General features: G+C 46.0%; 2 protein-coding genes across 4 annotated transcripts; both read right to left on the reverse strand.

The window, feature by feature from the left end:
* Positions 1-610: 610 nt before the first annotated feature.
* nucb1 (nucleobindin 1) lies at positions 611-10368 on the reverse strand. 3 transcript variants are annotated; one of them, XR_010326553.1, is made up of 15 exons: positions 10203-10360; positions 9246-9378; positions 9020-9127; positions 8741-8873; positions 8210-8313; positions 7729-7914; positions 6522-6612; positions 5598-5656; positions 5361-5453; positions 4944-5033; positions 3787-3960; positions 3456-3573; positions 3227-3364; positions 2535-3045; positions 611-2487 (listed from the first exon to the last, which is right to left on the reverse strand). XR_010326553.1 is itself a non-coding variant. In XM_064314557.1 (14 exons), exons 1-13 carry the CDS (start codon positions 10217-10219, stop codon positions 3270-3272), a joined length of 1398 nt encoding a protein of 465 aa, XP_064170627.1. In that variant the 5' UTR covers positions 10220-10368; the 3' UTR covers positions 611-3045; positions 3227-3269. The 3 variants fall into 3 exon arrangements, 2 of the variants coding, with proteins under 2 accessions (XP_064170627.1, XP_064170626.1); XM_064314557.1 differs by having other exon boundaries at positions 611-3045; positions 8741-8870; positions 10203-10368; XM_064314556.1 differs by having other exon boundaries at positions 611-3045.
* A 1046-nt stretch (positions 10369-11414) lies between these two features.
* On the reverse strand, positions 11415-18856 carry ccndx (cyclin Dx). Its single transcript, XM_064314558.1, has 4 exons — positions 14928-18856; positions 13854-14069; positions 12901-13218; positions 11415-12408 (listed from the first exon to the last, which is right to left on the reverse strand). The coding sequence occupies exons 1-4, from the start codon at positions 15138-15140 to the stop codon at positions 12244-12246; spliced, it is 912 nt and encodes a 303-aa protein (XP_064170628.1). The 5' UTR covers positions 15141-18856; the 3' UTR covers positions 11415-12243.
* Positions 18857-18881: the final 25 nt, after the last annotated feature.

The raw sequence follows: 18881 nt of genomic DNA on the forward strand, positions 1-18881 counted from the left end.
AAAAGATCTAATTGACTCTGAAAGAGGGTTCATTATTGGGGCACGGGTGGCAGGAGCTTCAGTCACAAAGACTGCTCAACTGGCTAGTGTTTCAATAGGAACAGCGACTAAAGCGACCTCTGCATTTCGACCTATGGGAAAGACATCAGTACTTGACACACCCAGTTTCAGTGCTATCCTTCTTAACGAAATCTTCAGTCCACTCAGCTTACAGATTAGCTGCTTTTCAGCCGCAGTTAGCCTCCGGTCTTCAGGACGGTGTACGCAGCCACATTAAGAGTCAACAATATAAACATATTTTTCAACCATTTAAAAAACCCAAAAATAATAAAGTGAACACGGCAAAAATCGGGGGAATTCGCGAGCACCGATAGGGCGAACAGAAACAGGGTCACACCTACGTTCCGTCCGCCCCTGCTGCGGCACCGAGAGGTCACCTCAGTGCGTCTTCGCCTCTCGTAATGAAATCTCTATGGAAACGGCACTCCGCGTACTAAATCTGAACCGCCAAAAACCTTTGCGTATAAACCAGTCGTCACATAACAGATTGTTAAAGCCCGAGTCGTGCCTGGTCTGTGTGAAATGTCTTGGCCACAGAATACAGCTAATGGCTGCCTGGGCTAGCTGTATACTGTGGTGTATTGCTACATTAACCAGGGTCTGTCCTTTTCTGTTTATTTATGCTGGCTAACCAGCGAGCGTGTGTGTGTGTGTGTGTGTGATACTGCACAGTATATCGCTAAGAGTGAGAGAGGCAGCCAAAATACTTTGACAAAGCACTCAGACCGGGGTAAAATAATTATTTCAAGTAGATTACTGGAACTTTTCAAAGAAACATCTATTTTCACCAATGTTCCGAAGAACACTCTCCTCTCATACGATTTGCACGTTTTAATCAGCTGCATATTTGAAATGCTCATTTCACTCCAGCCTGGTCCTTCACAAAACCGCTCAAGCCATCCACCAGGGCTCTGTTTAAACCCGAATCCTTTATTAGGCCCAAAAACGTAACACCTCAGAAATGAACGAGTGTGCCGACCTGCCTGTGAGAGGGAGGGAGGGAGGGAGGAAGTGTGAGGGACAGAGAGAACGAGGGGCGGAAAGAACTCCCAGTGCGGAGTCAGTAACTCGCAGAGTCAGGTGTCAAGTAGGCAGGACACTCCAAACAAAACAACTTTTTCGAAAATGAACCACCGGCAGACACGTCCGTGAACACCGTGGTAAGTATGCTCAAAACCAACTCCCAGCAGTACAGCTTCCATTTCTGCACCCACCGGGACCTAATTTCATAAACGTTATGAAACATTACATTATATTACAGGCATTTTTAGCAGACGCTCTTACACAGTGCGACTTACACAACTTTTACATAGCATTTACATTGCATCCAATTATACAGCTGAATATATACTGAAGCAATTCAGGTTAAGTACATTGCTCAAAAGTACAACAGCAGTGTCCCACTGGGGAATCGAACTTGTGACCAACTCCTTACCCGCTATACTACACTGCCGTAGCACTCCTGCCACGCAGTAAGAAGGTACCGGGTTCAAATCCCGGCCGGGGCCTTTCTGTGTGGAGTTTGCATGTTCTTCCCGTGTCCGTGTGGGTTTCCTCTGGGTACTCTGGTTTCCTCCCACAGTCCAAAGACATGCTGGTTAGGTTAACAGTCTAAATTTCCCCCAGGAACGAGTGTGTGAGTGATTGGTGTGTGTGCCTTGCGATAGACTGGCGAAATGTCCAGGGTGTATTCGTGCCTCTATCCCAATGCATGCTGGGATGGGCTTCGGCACCTCCCTCAACCCTGATCAAGATAAGCGGGTTAGATAATGAATGGATGGATGATATATAGGCTAAGGGAAACATGTATCAAGGCGTATTACAGGCAGAATGAGAAAAGCATTAAACTGTGCAAAACAAGTTCACAGTCACAATTTCAGTGAAAACCTGAAAATATGTCGAAGGTGTAATCTCCGCGGAGTTCCAAACCGATCATTTTTGTAACTACAACAGGCACAATTATTCATTCCCATCCTAAAGTCTTTATCAACTAGATAAATGATTTTTGTGTGATTATGTGTGAAATTAGTTTTGATATGCTTGACCGAGCAATTGGTATCAAAGCTTCGGTCATCCAGTTGTAACTGAGCAACAGTGTGGAGAGCGACACATTCGCTCAACCAACCAAGACAGTGCTCCCAGAACCAAGACAATGCTCTCACAGGACAGTTCAATGATGAAATAAACCAGAAAAAAAAGTTGGACTCCGCCCCTGGCTGGTCAACCGTAATGCAAACAACCATGTGATATTTGGATGAACCAATTGCAGACAGGGGGAGGTTGCAGCAAGGGGAACAACACCCTCATACCTGCAGTCTGTTATCAAAACCTACACTCCTGCCAGATCCTTCAACCCTCAGTCTACTGACTGTCCCCACCCTAAACTGTCTTACTGTCCCCTATCTAAAGGGGAGTACTGTCCCCTCCCTAAAGGGGCTTACTGTGCCCTACTAAAGGGGATTACTGTCCCCTACCTAAAGGGGATTACTGTCCCCTACCTATAGGGGCGTACTGTCCCCTACCTAAAGAGGATTACTGTCCCCTACCTATAGGGGATTACTGTCCCCTACCTATAGGGGATTACTGTCCCCTACCTAAAGAGCAGTACTGTCCTCTCCCTAAAGGGGCTTACTGCCCCCTGCTTAACAGAGAGTGGTGCGATAAATTGTGCATTGTCAATTCGGTTTTGCACCCACTATATAAATAACTGTATGTTGTAAGACTATGTACTGTCCACTATTATGGGCTGTGACACTGAGGATCTGGAAGCAGCACTGTTTGCAGCCTAAATCTGGATGTGTGCACTAGTGTAAGTCACTCGGATAAGTGTCTGCCAAATAGCTACATTTGAACAGAAATGCATTAACTGCTGAGTAGCAGTGAAAAGCAGCAGACCCTGATGGGGCGTCTGGAGGTGTGTTGGGATGGAGTGAGAGTGAGAGTGGGGGTCTGGAGGTGTGTTGGGATGGAGTGACAGTGGGGGGGGTCTGGAGGTGTGTGGGATGGAGTGAGAGTGGGGGGGTCTGGAGATGTGTTGGGATGGAGTGAGATGGGGGCTGAGGGTGTTAGGATGAAGTGAGAGTGAGGGGGGGTCTGGAGGTGTGTAGGGATGGAGTGAATACGGTAGGCTGTTAGGACGTGTGTTGGGATGGAGTGAATACGGTAGGCTGTTAGGACGTGTGTAGGGATGGAGTGAATACGGTAGGCTGTTAGGACGTGTGTAGTGGAAGGTTCTGTGTGGGCTCATTAGAGGTGTTCATCCGTTCTTCTCCAGGAAAATCCAGAGAAATGGTGGCGTTTGCTCCTGAAAGAAAGAAGAGAGGATGTTACAATCACAACCTTTACCCTTCCTCCTCCCTCTTTTTCTTCTCTTTCTTCTCCTTTCACCTCCTCACCTTGTTCTTCCAGGTTTTTCATCTCCTGTCGAAACTGGAGTTCCCCGTTAGGACCCGGCAGGGGCTGCCCGTCCACTGCCTGCTGGTTTCTCTGTCTCTGTGACATGTCCATCACCGCCTGAACAGAAACACGTGGATTAGAAGCTGTGTGAAGCATGCTGTGGAGCTGGCATCTGAAGCCTCCAGCCCTGAGGGGCTCCAGTGGCTGCTGGTCCTGGCTGCGTTTCACAACTCCATTCAAGGAGTTGTGATTGGCTAAAGTGGCCACACACTTTCATCACTTCCAAGGTCTAAACCATAGAAACCTGCAGACCCCCCCCCCCCCACCCACCTGCTGGTACTCTTTCCTCTGAGCCTCCAGCGCCGTGCCCCACTGCTTCAGAAGTTCCTCTTCCTGCCGCAGAGACTCCGCCCTCTGGGCCAGCTCCGCCTCCTTCTCTCGAAGCTCCGCCTCAAACTGCTGGAGCTCCGCCTCTGTATACACAGGCTTTGAGTCATCCAGGGTCTGCGAGAAGATGTAAAATGGAAGGAGGGACAGTTACTGCCATTTACAGACACTGAATGTACAGGATACTCCGTACGCACGCACACACACACTCACACACACACGTACACTCACACACACACACACGCTGTGTGTGTTCTAACAACGCCCAACTCCACTTTAAGTTTATTTTCCCATATCTAGCCAGCTAACAACAGAGCAGAAGAGATTTGATTGTGAGCTGGCAAGCTGACCTCCATGACGTAAATTTCTGGCACAGATTACCCACTCTCTTTTGTAGTTTTTTTAAACAATATTATAAATCTGGGGAGGACAAACTTTAAAATATCTCTTTTTTTTTTTTTTTTTTTACAATCAACTGATATGCAAATCATTTCGGGGATGAGGTTGTGTTATCGTTTGTTCCGTAAGAATGGCACTGAATTGTACGTCGCTTTGCAAGCAAAATAATAATGTTGCTAACGTTATATAGTGTCACAGCTGGCGGGTGCCGTGGCATGGCTTTTCAAGCTAGTCAACGCTACTGTTAGCCAACAAAGAAATTTAAAGAAAACACAAGAAAAACAACAAAGATATTTACAGTGATGCATACAACTGTACAAAAATGTTTTTAAGTATAATTTATTACATGAATGGGTAGCAGCAAACAGCTTATGCACGTTAACAGTAGCTGGAAATACTGCCCTGTGTGTGATGTTTTAATTGTGTGACGGGTTGCTAACCACGTAGCCGCTAGCAATTTGTTTTTTAAAATGACACCATTACAGTGTAAAGACTATAAAAAATGGACAAAAAGCTTTCTTTTCAAAAGTACAAACGTCCAAATGTCATATATTATTTTGAAGGAAAAAGCGTCCATTTCTCCAAAAAAACTGCCAATTTTTTTTTATTGCAAATGCTACCGAACTTGAAGGGAATGACTACACGACTTGTGAGGCCCAATTTCAATTACGGAGCGTTTTGGCAGCTAACTCCATACTCACCTTCCACTCTTCAGGGCTGCCAAACTCTCTCTTCTGCGTCGATCTCAGAAACTCATCCAGGCTGACAAGCCGATCCTGATTCACGTCCACCTGCAAAGACAAAACCAATCCACAGAAATGAAAACAATAATGGTCGTCTTGAACAGATGTTGACATGTTGATGTATGTCATAATGCTGATCATGTCCAAATGATGTACAATGGCAGATAATTTAAATATGAAGTGTAATGTAGATTATGTGTATGTGAAATATAATGGTCGATTATGTGTATATCAACTGTAATGGTAGATTATATGTATGCGATGCTATGGGAGATTATGTGTACATGAAGTGTAATGGTAGACTATGTGTATATGTAGTGTAATGGTAGATCATGTGTATGTGATCGTAGATTTCAGCAGGGAGGACTAACTGACGTTCTTCATGACGTGTTCTCTCATCCTCAGTCGCTCTTCCTCCATCTCTATCATGTCATCCTCTTCATTCCGGGGGTCATACACTTTCTCAAGCTGAGAGAGAGAGAGAATCAGATACTGAGCAAAAATTGCTTATCAGTGGCAAAACAGCAAGATGGTTTATTAATATGGACAGATATCAGTTGGCTGGACAAAATGATCTGATAAAATTACGTAGCCACTGGGCTGAGGGAATACCTCTTTAGTGAACAAAGCTTCAAGCTCCTGCTCATCCAGGACACCGTCTCCATTAGTATCTATAAGAAATAAAGGCACTATATCAGCTGTTCCAACATTCCATCCCATTCTCAAATCCTCAAATATGTCAACTCCAAACACATATTTACATATCAAAGAATGCAAATGTAAATCAACTGTCAATAGTGGACAATACTTGATATCAGCTACATTTGAAACTTGATATTATCAGTGAGTTTACACAATTTCAAAAAGGATTTGCTGTTATCCAGTTATGAACTGAAAATGTAATTGTTGCGCCAACATCCATTAACATGTTAATGCAGAGGCTTGTGTTGATTGCGTGCATTTCAAACGCAGTTGCTAATATCTGTTATTCAGCTGTGCTGATTTGTGTTCTGTGATGTCAGAAAGGGCGATTCAGGTGCTGTCCATTCAGCACCTCCAGACTGACCTGGCAGAGCTGCAGCACCACGGACAGCACCAGCCCCACTCACAGGCATGTGAACAGCTATGGCCCAGAGCCAATCAGGGCAGCTGATTGCCCAATGAAAAGGTCAGAGATATCCAGAAGGCCAAGCTCCCAGGGCTAAGAGGGAGACCTTTCCAGCACACAGGCTTGCTTTGACTGGCACTCAGGTGCCGTTCAGGTTCCGCCTTTTGATTGTGGTGCTTTTAGCCATTTTTTAAAAACCTTATTGTGCGGATGGTTTTGTGGTCTGTACTCAAGAAGCGATTGAAAGGCACTCAAGCACGCGCTTTTCCGTCTTTGTCTTGTGGCCATTGGAACTAGAGAACCATCGTTCGCAGAAAAAGTCACGACGAGCGGCGACTTGCGTTACGGTTATTCTAGGCGACGAGGGACTAAGATGCAAATTCCAAAAAAAGAGTGGAGAAATAAACAAAAACACCGAACGGACGCACCGTGAAGGCTGAAGAAGGTTCTGGGGTCGAACTCCTGAGGGTCGAGACCATCGGTTTCTCTCCACACCTCCCGAAGCTGTGCTACACTGCCCTGAGACAGAGAAAAAGAGACAGAGACAGAGAGAAAAAAGAGAAGTTCAGCACGACAGACAAAGTGTACCTGCGCCCATGCACCATGAGTGGCACTGGGTTACTTGTCCCCCTCTTCTTCTGGGTCACATTGCCCTCTTCCCCGACAATCTCATTACGTCTACTGCTCTCCACTGAACCCAGAATGCCCGAGGTCCTCCACTCCTCTCTCATTCCCCCCTCCATTCCATTCCTTCATATCCTTTCACCGATCCTCTCCCTCCATCGCATTGCGTTAACTTAGTAGACATTTCATTACCTTACAGGCATTTAGCGGACGCTCTTATCCAGAGCAACTTACACAACGTCTTGCATAGCATTTACATCCATTTATACTGCTGGACGTATACTGAAGCAATGCGGGTTAAGTACCTTGCTCAAGGGTACAACTGTAGTGTGTTACCTGGGATTCGAAGACCTTACCCTTACCCATTAGACTACACTGCCGCCCACAAGACGCTCTTATCCAGGAATGAAGGAGGAACAGAAGAGCATTCAGCTGAGTACAATGAGCAGGAACGCCAGACCAGGCTAACAGCTTTCCCAAACAGCGAGTGAGGGAATAACAGCACTAAAGCACCAGTGCAAGTTAACTGTGCCATCCAAGACCCATTTCTACTCCGGTCTCTCTCTCTTTCTATCCTTCTTTCTGTCCCTCTCCCTCTCCCAGCCCCCTTCTCTTCTTCCTCTTTCTCTGTCCCTCTCTCCCAGTCCCCCCTTTCTCTCTCTCTCATTCTTGCTCTCCATCTCCTACTCGCTCTCTCTTCCATCTCCTTCTCACTCTCCCCTCCCTCTTTTGCTCTCTCTCCTCCTTGACCTCCATCTCCTTCTCACTCTCTCTCCCTCTCCCTACCTCTCACCGCTCTTTTCCGCTCGCTCAGCCTCCCTCTGCTCCATCTCCTTCTCCTCTCCCCTGTCCACTCTCTCCCTCCTCTCTGCTCTCTCTCATTCTTGCTCATCTCCTTCTCATCTCCCTCTCCCTCTCCTACTCTCTCCCCTCCCTCTTTCTCTCTCTCTCATTCTTGCTCTCCATCCCCTTCTCGCTCTCTGTCCCTCCCTCTCCCTCCACCCCTCTCACCGGAGCGTAGACTTTGGGGTGCTGCCTGTGTTTCTCGCTCAGCCGCCGCAGCCTCTGCTCCTCCCTCTCCTGCTCCTCCTGGTCCAGGCCGCGGAGGTGCTCCCTCCTCTCATGCTCCTTCAGCATCTCGTAGCGCTTGAACTCCTCGTGACGCTCCAGGTCATAGTTCCGCAGGTCCTTGGCGGCCTGCCAAAAGGGGGGGGGGGGTCAGACCGCTCGGGATAGACCTCTCTGATCCCCCACCCCCTCTCCGTCTCTCCTCAGCTTCACTACAACCATCAGGTCTCCCCAATGCTCCCAACTTAGGAGCATTTGCACCAGAAAATTCATGTGGGCTAACTCGGAAAATAATTTAAGAGCACATCAACTAATTGGCATGCATTAGTGCGCTTCTACATTTTTCAACTTGAAAAAAATGTTAGCGTAGAGCCCAGCCTGTTTGATCTAAACCCCGGTCCCCCCCTCCATCATTCCTGGTTACCGTAGCGATGAGCAGCTCCAGGTCTGCGGACTCAAAGGTGTTCTGGTTGTGGGGGTCCAGGTGCTCGAACTGCTTCAGCAGAGCGGCGTGGTCTATCTGCAGAGCTGAGAGGGAGGGGCCATGTTAACTAACAAAGGACACTGGGAAAATGGGAGAAAAGCAACAAAAAGTACAACAAAAAGAAAAAACTTATTGCATAAAATTTATATTTAATATTAACTCTTAATAATAATGTGCAGGCACTGCTCATTTAGACCCCGCCCCCAGTTATACCGTCCCCCCCCTCTCTCTCTCTGTTGGTATAGGCCAGTTACACCCCCACCTCTTTCACTCTCTGCGTTGGTACAGTCCAGTTACACCCTCCCCTTGTCTCAGTCTCTGTGTTGGTAATTTCCAGTTATACCCACTCACTCTCTGTGATGGTTCAGTACGATTACACCTCCCCCCACTCTCTGTGCTGGTATTGTCCAGTTATACCCTCCCCCCTCACTCTCTGTGCTGGTACAGTCTGATCACAAACTCCCCCCTCACTCTCTGTGTTGGTACTGTCCAGTTTGGCCTTCAGCAGCATCCTGAGGCGTGCCACTTCCTGTCTCTTCAGCTCGTCCAGCCGGGTCCTGACATGGTGGCCGACCAGGTCCAGCTCCTTACCGAGCCTACCCTTCTGAGAGAGAGAGAGAGAGAGAGAGGGAGAGGGAGAAGAAAAATAACAACAGAACAGACAAGGCCGCTCAACCGCTGCAGTCCATCACACTGACACAGTAATGAACGGGACCCAAAGAGCACCTAGGGGCCCGAGGGGAGGGTCACCTCTATGTCCTCTGTGTTCGCGGCCTGCAGTTTCTCCCTGAACAGAGGGTCGGTCTCCAGCACCTCGACCACCTCCCTCAGGTACCTGTCATAGAACAGGCCGGTATCCTGGGGAAAGAACACAGGTTCACACAGCTCCTGGGCACTGATGGAGGGATGACAGAGAGAAGGATAGAGGGAGAGGGGAAAAGGGAGATAAAAGATGGAATTTCTGTGGTGAAAATACCAAGTTCTCTTCCTGTTTCCCCTCCGGCGGGGGATGGGCTTCCTGGGGAACTGCATTGCGGTCAATGGGCACTGACCATGCCCCAAAGGTGATTGACAGGAGAAGCAGCCAATGGGGACCAGAGGTCATTCTCCTTGGAGAGGAAAGGAGAAACCCATTAACAATTAGGGTACGCTTGATCCCAACATTATATGTGGGTCAATTTGCAGACTTGACACTGTAGTGAGTGTTATTTGCTGTAGTTTCCAGTGTAAATAGCATTTATTTTTGATGTTACTTTGTACTTACCCTGATTTTGTGTACTACGAAAAAGAGATGATGAAATTAATAAAATGTATTATTACTTTATCAATAGTGACACTTTACAGAGATTCTGTCACAGTTGAACAAGTCATTACATAATTTGAAAAAATTGAATTAGGCAGTATCAGCAAGATTAACTATAATATTGAAATCAACATATTGCCATACTGAAAGCTGGTGGCATTAAAAAACACCGCCAGGCATTTGGATTCAACTGCAAATATTATCTGTCTGTCGACCTTGATTTGCTGGATACAAGCATGTATAATTCAAAAATAGAACCATGGTCTCTTATTAACCACTGTACAGTGCCAAGTCTTGACGCACACAGAGAGGAGCTTTCGCAACAAGACTGGCAAGACAGTCAGCTCCTGTCATCCAGAAATCGTGAACAAACGTACAGAAGAAATTAGTGAAATGCAATGTAGGGAAATGTAATGTTTAACATACATTTCCTGCTTGCTTAGCTTACGCCTTCCATTCCAGCTAGCGCATCCAGCACCGTACTCTAACTTGAAATTATAACGTGAGTCAACACTGGCTAGCTAATGCTAGCTATGAATGAGCTTGCATTTTCTGCGCAACCATCGTCCTGCGTCTCGTTTGAACTATACGCATAATTGTTTTGGTAACAAAACCCTTGCATTCACTCACCAACTTCTTTTTGCCATCCTTCCCTCTCAACTGCAATGGTCTTCTCTGTGCAGGTACTGTAAGTACAACACGTTTTCTGCTTTAGCTGGCACTGGCAGTGTGCGCATACTGACGGCGGTGACATGACATCTGGCGCGCCCCCTTTGTTTACATGTCGCTAACAGAGTAACGGGAGGTTAGGAGAGGGTTATTTTGGCATTTTCGGTGGGAAAAAAAGTGCAGTGAGCGGGACATGTTTGGGACATGTTTTTTAAATTGATTTGGCTATGTACTGTACAATTTCATATTTGTAATTAAACAATTCACATGTGGTTGAAGTGCACATTTCTCGGTTTTTATTTAAGGGAATTTTTATAACGGTTTCTTTCTACATCATGTAGAAAATGCAGCACTTTTATAAATAGTCTCCCCATTTCAGACAAATGGGTTCACAGGTATTTCTGATTCTGATCCTTTCTGTCTCCATACGTTCCTCTTTCCCTCACTTTGGTACAGGTTAATGCTTGTTTCCTCTGTCCGTAAGGCTTTGTTCCAGAACTCTACAGTTTTTTAAATTATTTTTATTTACTTTTTAAAAATTTATAGCAAACTCTAACCTGGCCATTTTGTTTTTGAGATTTACCAGTGATTTGAACCCTCTGAGGATATGCCGGGGTAGTCTTTTCTTTTTGGTAGTCTTCGACACATCTATGCCTACATCCTGGAGAGTGTTCTTGATCTGCTCAACAGTTGAAAAGGGGTTTTGCTTCACAACTGAAAGTGTTCTTCTGTCATCCACTACAGTGGTTTTCCATGCTGTACTAACTTGTTTGTCATTGCTGAGCTCAAAAGTGCATTATTGCTTCTTAACAATGTATCAAACAGTTGATTGTGACACACACAAGGTTTTGGCTATGTCTCAGATTGATTTATTCAAATTTTCCACCCTACTTTATTGGGATTGCCACTTTGGTCCTCATGTTGAGAGACAACAGTAAAAGACTCCAAATCAACACCTAGAATCAACTCAAAGTCTTTTGTTAGTTTTTTTGTGCATGAACTAATGATGCAAAGACACACAGCAGGCCAAGAAACAGCTGCCAAGCAGCCAATTGCCCCATTACTTTTGGTGCCCTAAAATGAGGAACTATATATAAAAAAGGCTGTAATTCCTACTAAGTTCACCAAACATGGATAAATACCCTCAAATTAAAGACAGTCTGCACTTTAACCTCATATTCATTGTTTCGTTTCAAATTCAATGTGCTGGAGTACAGAAGCAAAACAGAAAACATTGTGCTGTTGCTCAACTACTGACGAGCTGTAATGTAGATACCATAACAGCATCAATTAAGTGCAGCGTGTGTCAATCACAGTTTTGTTTTTTATGGAGATCAGTAGTCAGAGAATCTCTCCAGTCCTCTCAACCTGATCACCTTTCCAGTAATGTTAAAAAATAAATAAATAAAACATTTTATTGAGAAGTAACAACCACATGGACATGCTCTCAAAAGAACTCGCCATATAGATATTAAATATTAATTTGAAAATAGATATATGTGTATACGTACATTTTTCAAAGACAGTTCTTCGGAGATAATAAGTAATAATGCATGAAATAAATTAGCACTGATAAAATACATCAAAATAAATAAATAAATACATTCAAATTGTTAAATTAATAAATCTGAACAAATAATAAGCATGATCACAAACACAAAATTATACTATGTAAACAACGATGCCATGTAAACAACAAATTATAATATTATATTAATAAACAGTGATAACAACATTAAATAATCTGTATGAATAATATTACAATATATACTATGACAGAACATGAATGTTCTATGTTGTATGTACTAATAAAAATAAAAACAATTTTCCAGAATTGCAGAAACATAGATAAACAGCAGTGTGTTCAGTATAGTAAAAAAGATCTTATGAAATGGACCTAGAAGCAAGTATGGTAAATTGCTTATCAGTCTTATTATACATCTAATCAAAAGATTAGATTTCTGGTTTTTCAGCGTGTGTTTGAACTCATCCTCACACTGATTTAAAAACTGATCTCTCTCAGGTCAGTTGGTGTACTTGCTCTTTCGTCCTCCATCTCTCCGTCCTGGTCTTCTCTCTTCTGCTCCCTCGCTTTTTGTCTCTGTCCGTTTCTCAGACGCTCTCTGAGGGCGCCCTCTATCAGGTCACTGTAGTACTGCAGCACAGCCTGCAGTGAGGGAAGAGGGGGATTGGGTTAATAGTGTTCATAGGCCAACTGCATTACAGTCAACACACTGCCGATGGCGGCAATCATCAAATCGTTAGATCTGGCATGTTTAAACATTATAGTATACATAGCATGATATACACTAAATAATTATATATAATTTCTGTTGTTGTATGCTGGTACTTGTTTTTTTTTGATCTTTTTATATATATATATTATAATTTTCAATACTAAATAATTATTTATTCTACTTATTAATTACAATGATTTATATATAATTTTTTCTGTTGTGTTTGTTTTAATGCTGTGTGTACTTGTGTTCTTTTTTATTCTTTCTTCATCCTCCTCTATTATAACCTTTAGTTTTTAAATCCTTCTTACCTTCTGTTTGATTACACTGCGTTTCACTATACGGTACATCACACCTCTGTCTCTGTACTCACTATTTCAGTGACACGATTAATCCCGCCGATTCCAGTCTGACCGACTCACCATGTCGGTCCGGCAAAGTGCGGAGAGCACGGCGGTCACGTGACCAGGCTGAGGCCCCCTGCCGCCCAGGCCCCTAACGGCGGCATCCAGCGCCGCCGCGGCGACCAGAGAGGGCGGAGCTCCCAGGAAGGCCGAGTCGCAGACGCACATGGCGACCAGGGTGTCGCCATGCCGACGCAGCGTCGCCAGGGAGACCCCCGCCGGTGTTTCTCCCTCGTGCGGCTCCCCGAGCGCGGACAAGAAGTGCGGGAGGAAGTCTTGAGGGGTTACCGCGGCAACGTCCCATCGGAGGGTTGCTAGGACGACGCGTTCCATCTCCTGCGAGAGGGAAGGAGGACAAGAGGGGTGAGAACACTGAACACACACTGTGACAAAACAAATACAAAGAGGTACCTCTCGTGGAGGAGGGAGGGAATACATCGGCCACTTATAAAGTATATATATCTAACAAACGCTCAAATGTACAATAATATTACTCAAACAGTAAAGTAATACAAGCAGGCACAAATACAGCAAAATGAGATACACAGTCACACAAATATATGCTCATAAACAGCTGGAACCTATCAATTGGTGGTTTAAAATAATACCCAATCAATGGTTCTGGACTGAGGTGGATAGAGAGATACGTACTTGAGGGAAAGACTTATCCTGTACTTACTGTGTGAACTACACTTGATGTTCCTGGCTGTGGATAACTGATACTTAATGAGATTTGTACCTTATTGGACCTGTGTTCTGTAGTTGATGCAAAGACCCTTGGCACGCACTTATTGTACATCGCTTTGGATAAAAGCGTCTGTCAAATAAAATGAAATGTGATGTAACGCATGTGTCAGCTGTAATGTAATAAGGGGCGGGACACAGAGGGTGAGTTTCCTGACTGCAGTGAATGCTGGGCTGGGGGTTTTGGGGAGTCGCCGGGACTGAACCCCGGCTGCAGCGGGCCCCACCTGCAGATCCCGGGCCGTGAAGCTCCCGTCTGCGCAGGCACGCAGGCCGTCTGTGCAGACCGTCTGGCTCTCGCTCAGCTTGGAGGCCAGGAGGACGCAGGCGGAGCACAGGCTCCAGGGGCAGGGGGGAAGGGAGAGCGAGACGGACAGGAAGCGGTCCAGCAGAGACACCGCCAGCGGGAAGACCGCCTCCTCGCAGCCGCACCCACAGCACACCTGGGGGAGGGGGCGGGGTTAGAACCTTATACACTTGGGGGAGGGGGCAGGGTTAGAACCTTATACACCTGAGGGAGAGAGGGGGCAGGGTTAGAACCTTATACACCTGGGGGAGGGGGAGGGTGTGGGGTTAGAACATTGCACAACTGGGGGAGGGGGAAGGGGCGGGGTTAGAACCCTACACACCTGGGGGAGGGGGCGGGGTGAGAACCCTACACACCTGGGGGAGGGGGCAGGGTTAGAACACAGCACACCTGGGGCAGGAGACAGGGTTAGAACCCTATGCACCTGTGAGAGGAGGCGGGGTCTGAACTCCACACACACAGTGAAATGCTGACAGACAGACAACACTGACAGCAGGAAAATAACAGCAAATACATGTACAGACCTGCCTGCCTCCACATTACTGTTTACATTTGCACATACTGTAAGACCAGATACTGTAGGTTTCAGCCTGTGCAAAACCAATTTCTCACAACTTTATTGGTCAAGGCTGTGAATGCAACCGCAAAAACTTCTGCATGTGCCACAATCTTCAGTTAATCTGGCTAAAGCAGGGACTCTTACCCAGAGCAACTGACAAAATTAATGTAAACATACTGTACACAGTGATAAAAAGAGGCATAGATGGTTTATCCTCAGCACGCACGGGAGACAAAAAGCAAAAGGACCACAGAGATATCTTCGCCTCTGTTTTGACTAAAACACAGTCTCCAACAGGTTAGACTGTAACAGTTTAAACCCAAAGCAACGTGTAAAATACCATAGAATGCCACAGCAGACAGACGTCTGTGAATTGCGTGCTCATACAGGGGAGCGTGCGGGGGAGGGCGGGGGTGGTGGGGGTTGGGCACTCACCTCCAGGATCCACTTGGCCAGCTGGTCTCTCTGCCGCGGGTCTCTCCGGACCAGGGAGACGTAGAGGGCGGAGGGCAGGTACCTCCCCTCCGACTGCAGCAGCCTGCCCACCACCCGCTCCCCGCACGCGCTGGGGTCCCAGGGGGCCCGCAGCTGCCCCCCCGCCGGCCCCCGGCCCTCCTCCTCCTCGCACCACAGCGACTCGCCAGACATCCCGCGGGGCTCCCCAGGGCGACGGCGACCGCCTCGGCGTCTGTTCCGGAACCTTCTCTCCCCCGCCGTTATCTGACCGCTTCTGCCCGTGCGCCCACGCTAGCGCCCGTCTGTGCGTGCATGCGTCAGTCTGCCTGTTACGCTGTGAGCCGCTGATGTTTCTCTCAGTGTCAGAGTACGTGCATGTCTGTGTCCTTCTGCCCAGTGTGGCCTGGGAATCTGAGTTTTTTTACCTATTTATACTGCACAAGGGTAATGAGGGCAGGAGGGGCGGGGACGACTTGTTAAAAAGATAAAATGGCGAAAAGGCGACAATGCCGTCTGTCCGACAATGGCGTCAACAGGTGGAGAGGGACGGAGAAAGAGAGAGAGGCGGTGGGAGAGGGGGTACCGAACAAGGGAGGGAGGGGCCCGGAGAGAGGGGAACAGATTGCCTCCCTCTGTGAATGGGGGGGGTGGGGGGGTGGGGGAGAAAGGGACGAGGAGAGAACGAGATTTGTCTCCGAACGGCAACAATGGAAATGAATAACAATAGCGGAAGACGCCTGTTGATAGCAAGGGGCGAGAGAGAGAGAGAGAGAGAGAGAGGTGAAGTTTGAGAGAGAAAAAGAGAAAAACCAACCTAGTGGAAAGTTTGTCCGCACTATTTAAATGTTTACTTTGTTAAACGAAAATCCTGCAAATGTGCAACACAGAGTTCCCTGATTAATATGTGATTTACATTTGCAGCTTGAGAGAGGTGCCATTATGTCATTTGCTGTTATTTCGAGTGCTTTTCCGCAGGAATTAAAACCTTGAGTCCAGAAAGTTTGCCAGCGCTCTCCATCTCCAAACACACAGTCTGGCAGAGGGTCTCTCGGCTAAATGCAGTTAAAAAAAAACAAAAACAAATGCACGATTGACCTTGTGTTAAAAATGGCCTGTGAGTGTGATTTTTTGTTTACTAATCAGTTACACACTCCCTCGTGTTACCCCCCCCCCCGCCCCCCCCCGCTTCTCTCTCCCAGGAACTTCATTGTCGATGCAGCCTGTGTCAGCCCTGCTCCGGTCGCTGTAAGCAATCTGTTTACGTGCGTAATACTCGATGAATACATTAGAGAGGGCAGGGAGGGGTGCGTGTGACAGACAGGAAAGAGCAGGGGGGTCACTGGAGCGTTTTGTTCTGTTTACACATCACTGCCAGCACACCCGCTCCTGGCCTTATGGTCCATTATACACACACACACACTCACACACATGCAAGCACTTACACACACACTCACACAAACATGCACGCATGTGCACACACACGTGCACCCACACACACAAACACACACATGCACACACACACACACGCACACACGTACACGCAAGCGTACACACCCACACACACAAGCAAACATAAACACACACACACTGAATTCTGAAGTTCCCCTTCAATCTCTGAAGGTTTTCAATCATGCAAAGATATTATTCATCAGTTTTGCTGACAAACTCCTCACTGAAAATAGTAAGAAGTTCCAGAGTAAACATTATTATTATTATTATTTATATAGTGGTTTTCGTGGCACTCAATAAAACTACGGATAACATGAAGAAATAGAACGAGGACAGTACTTTGAAAAAACAGCAGAATAAGTTGAAAAAAAAATGTTTTTTTGTGAATAAGATTTTGAAGAATCAGAGGCCTTGACAAACTCTGTAAGAGCATTCCATAAAAATGCAGCCCAGTAAATGTGAATGTTTTGCATCATTTGTTTTTAAAATTTGCAGCTGGAACACTGAGGCGACCTTCTGTTGAGGTCCTCAAGGTGCGTGATGGGGGTGTGTTTTTAAGGAATTGGCAATATATTCTACGGCTGGAGCAAGCAATGAATTAAAAGTGTAAAATAAAAAAGTCAAAGTTAGTAAATTATAAAATAAATTCAAAAATATAAAAGAGATGTTAATCGAAAGTTAATTTGTGCAGCAGAAGTTCTTCTGAATGTAGGCCCGGTTGTCTCTCTTCTGTGGGAAATTCGACACCATTTCTCTGACAGCGCAGGTCCTGTGACCCGATCCTGAAATAGCGAGATCACGCGCCTCGCTTAATCTGGCCATCGCTTCAACAGCTCGCGTTAGTTTTGCCGGAAAGTGTGACAAAGGCGAGTGAACAAACTGTTAAGAAAAGCCTTTCACTTTAATGAACATTGTAATGTCACTCTATGTCAGTCCTGTTAATCTATTTAGTCAGTTTACTGTCTTCTTTTGGATATCCCCGATTTACACACTGGGGGTACGGAGCGGTCCTAGAGTCCCAGGGTCTGCTCTCTTCATAACAGATCAAATAAAGTAGTTAATGACGGTTAAATCACCGCACGACAATTTCTCCATTTATTTTTTTGCTAATTTTAATGTAAAATGTGCACCAATGAGACTGTGAATGAAGTATCTATCCGTGGCTCTGCTGAAGCCGTGTTGGGGAGCCCAGGTTAGTCCATGTTTACATTATCAACATAGCCCGACAACAGGAAACTCATCTTTCCACTTAAAATAATCGGGGGGAAAATGCACTAAGAGTGATGACGAGCGTTAAAGATTTGCGCCTCCACTCCCTTATTTGGAGGTCAGTGAAAACAACAAGTGCAGTCTGTGGCAGCTAGTGAGCTGGGAGATAAAACTACGCATACAGAGAAGCGCAAGAACCCAATCTTGCAGTCTCCCTTCCGTGACATCACAGTCAAAACAACGTGTCATGAAAAAACAAAAACAAAGAAACCTGACGAAGGCGCAGCTGCCAGATGCTTGCCTGAATCGGACAGAACAGCTGGATTTACTCATGAAGGTAGCAGTTTCGTAACTATTATTGTAGCCTAAACACAGTCAGAGGCGCTGACATTAAAGACAGCGAAGAAATGTGAACTTCTGACGAAACCCGCATTATCATATCATTCTCGCTCTGAACTGGGCTCAGCAAAGCGAGAGCGTTTTGAAGCGAACTGAAAGCGAAGACTCGGGAGAGGAAGGCCGGTGGGAAGCTCGACCGTCGGGGGGAAAGCGGGGTGCGCGAGACGGGGCGACGGGCCGACAGGTCGAAAGGCGGTTTAAGCGACGCGCTGCATTCATGGGCGTCGCAGCCGAGTTCACACAGACACGGAGGGGGCAAACGAATGAAAAGAGCCGGGACGGAGGGACGGGGAGGAGGAGACGTGTTCCTCCCCTAATTTTCCGGTTCATTTAGCGGGACAGGGGGGGATTACACTCCCATTCCTCGTGACTTTTAACACGAGACACCTGCTGAGACGGACCCAGTTAAGACTGCATTAAGTCACTGTAAAGGCCCACGCTTTTCCATGGCAGTGTGGTATAACGGCTCAGGATGTTATCTTATAACCTAAAGAACACCGCCGTTGAACCTAAATTACTTAAGTATATATTTGGCCGTATAAATGGATACTATTTAAAAATGCAACGGTTCCTCGCTCTAGAAAAAAAATGTGTACTAAAAGGCAGTGATGTAATGAGCGAATAGTGCTTAGTCTGAAAATGGGCCATTTCCTTACACATTCTGTATAGTTGTTATAGCAAACTGTGTACTGCAGTCACTAATACTTTTGCTAATTTCTGACAAGTTCTTTTAAAAATTAACTTTTTAATAATAATATTTTTACCAATCCCATGGGTATTTCCAGGATTATTTTGAAATTTACAAAGACCCTGGCAGCAAAAAAAGAAAAAAAAAAGAAAAGAGAACCGTGTGCAATTTAGTGTTAATATTCATGG

The sequence above is a fragment of the Anguilla rostrata genome, chromosome 17, assembly GCF_018555375.3.
Source record: "Anguilla rostrata isolate EN2019 chromosome 17, ASM1855537v3, whole genome shotgun sequence".
NCBI lineage: Eukaryota > Metazoa > Chordata > Actinopteri > Anguilliformes > Anguillidae > Anguilla > Anguilla rostrata.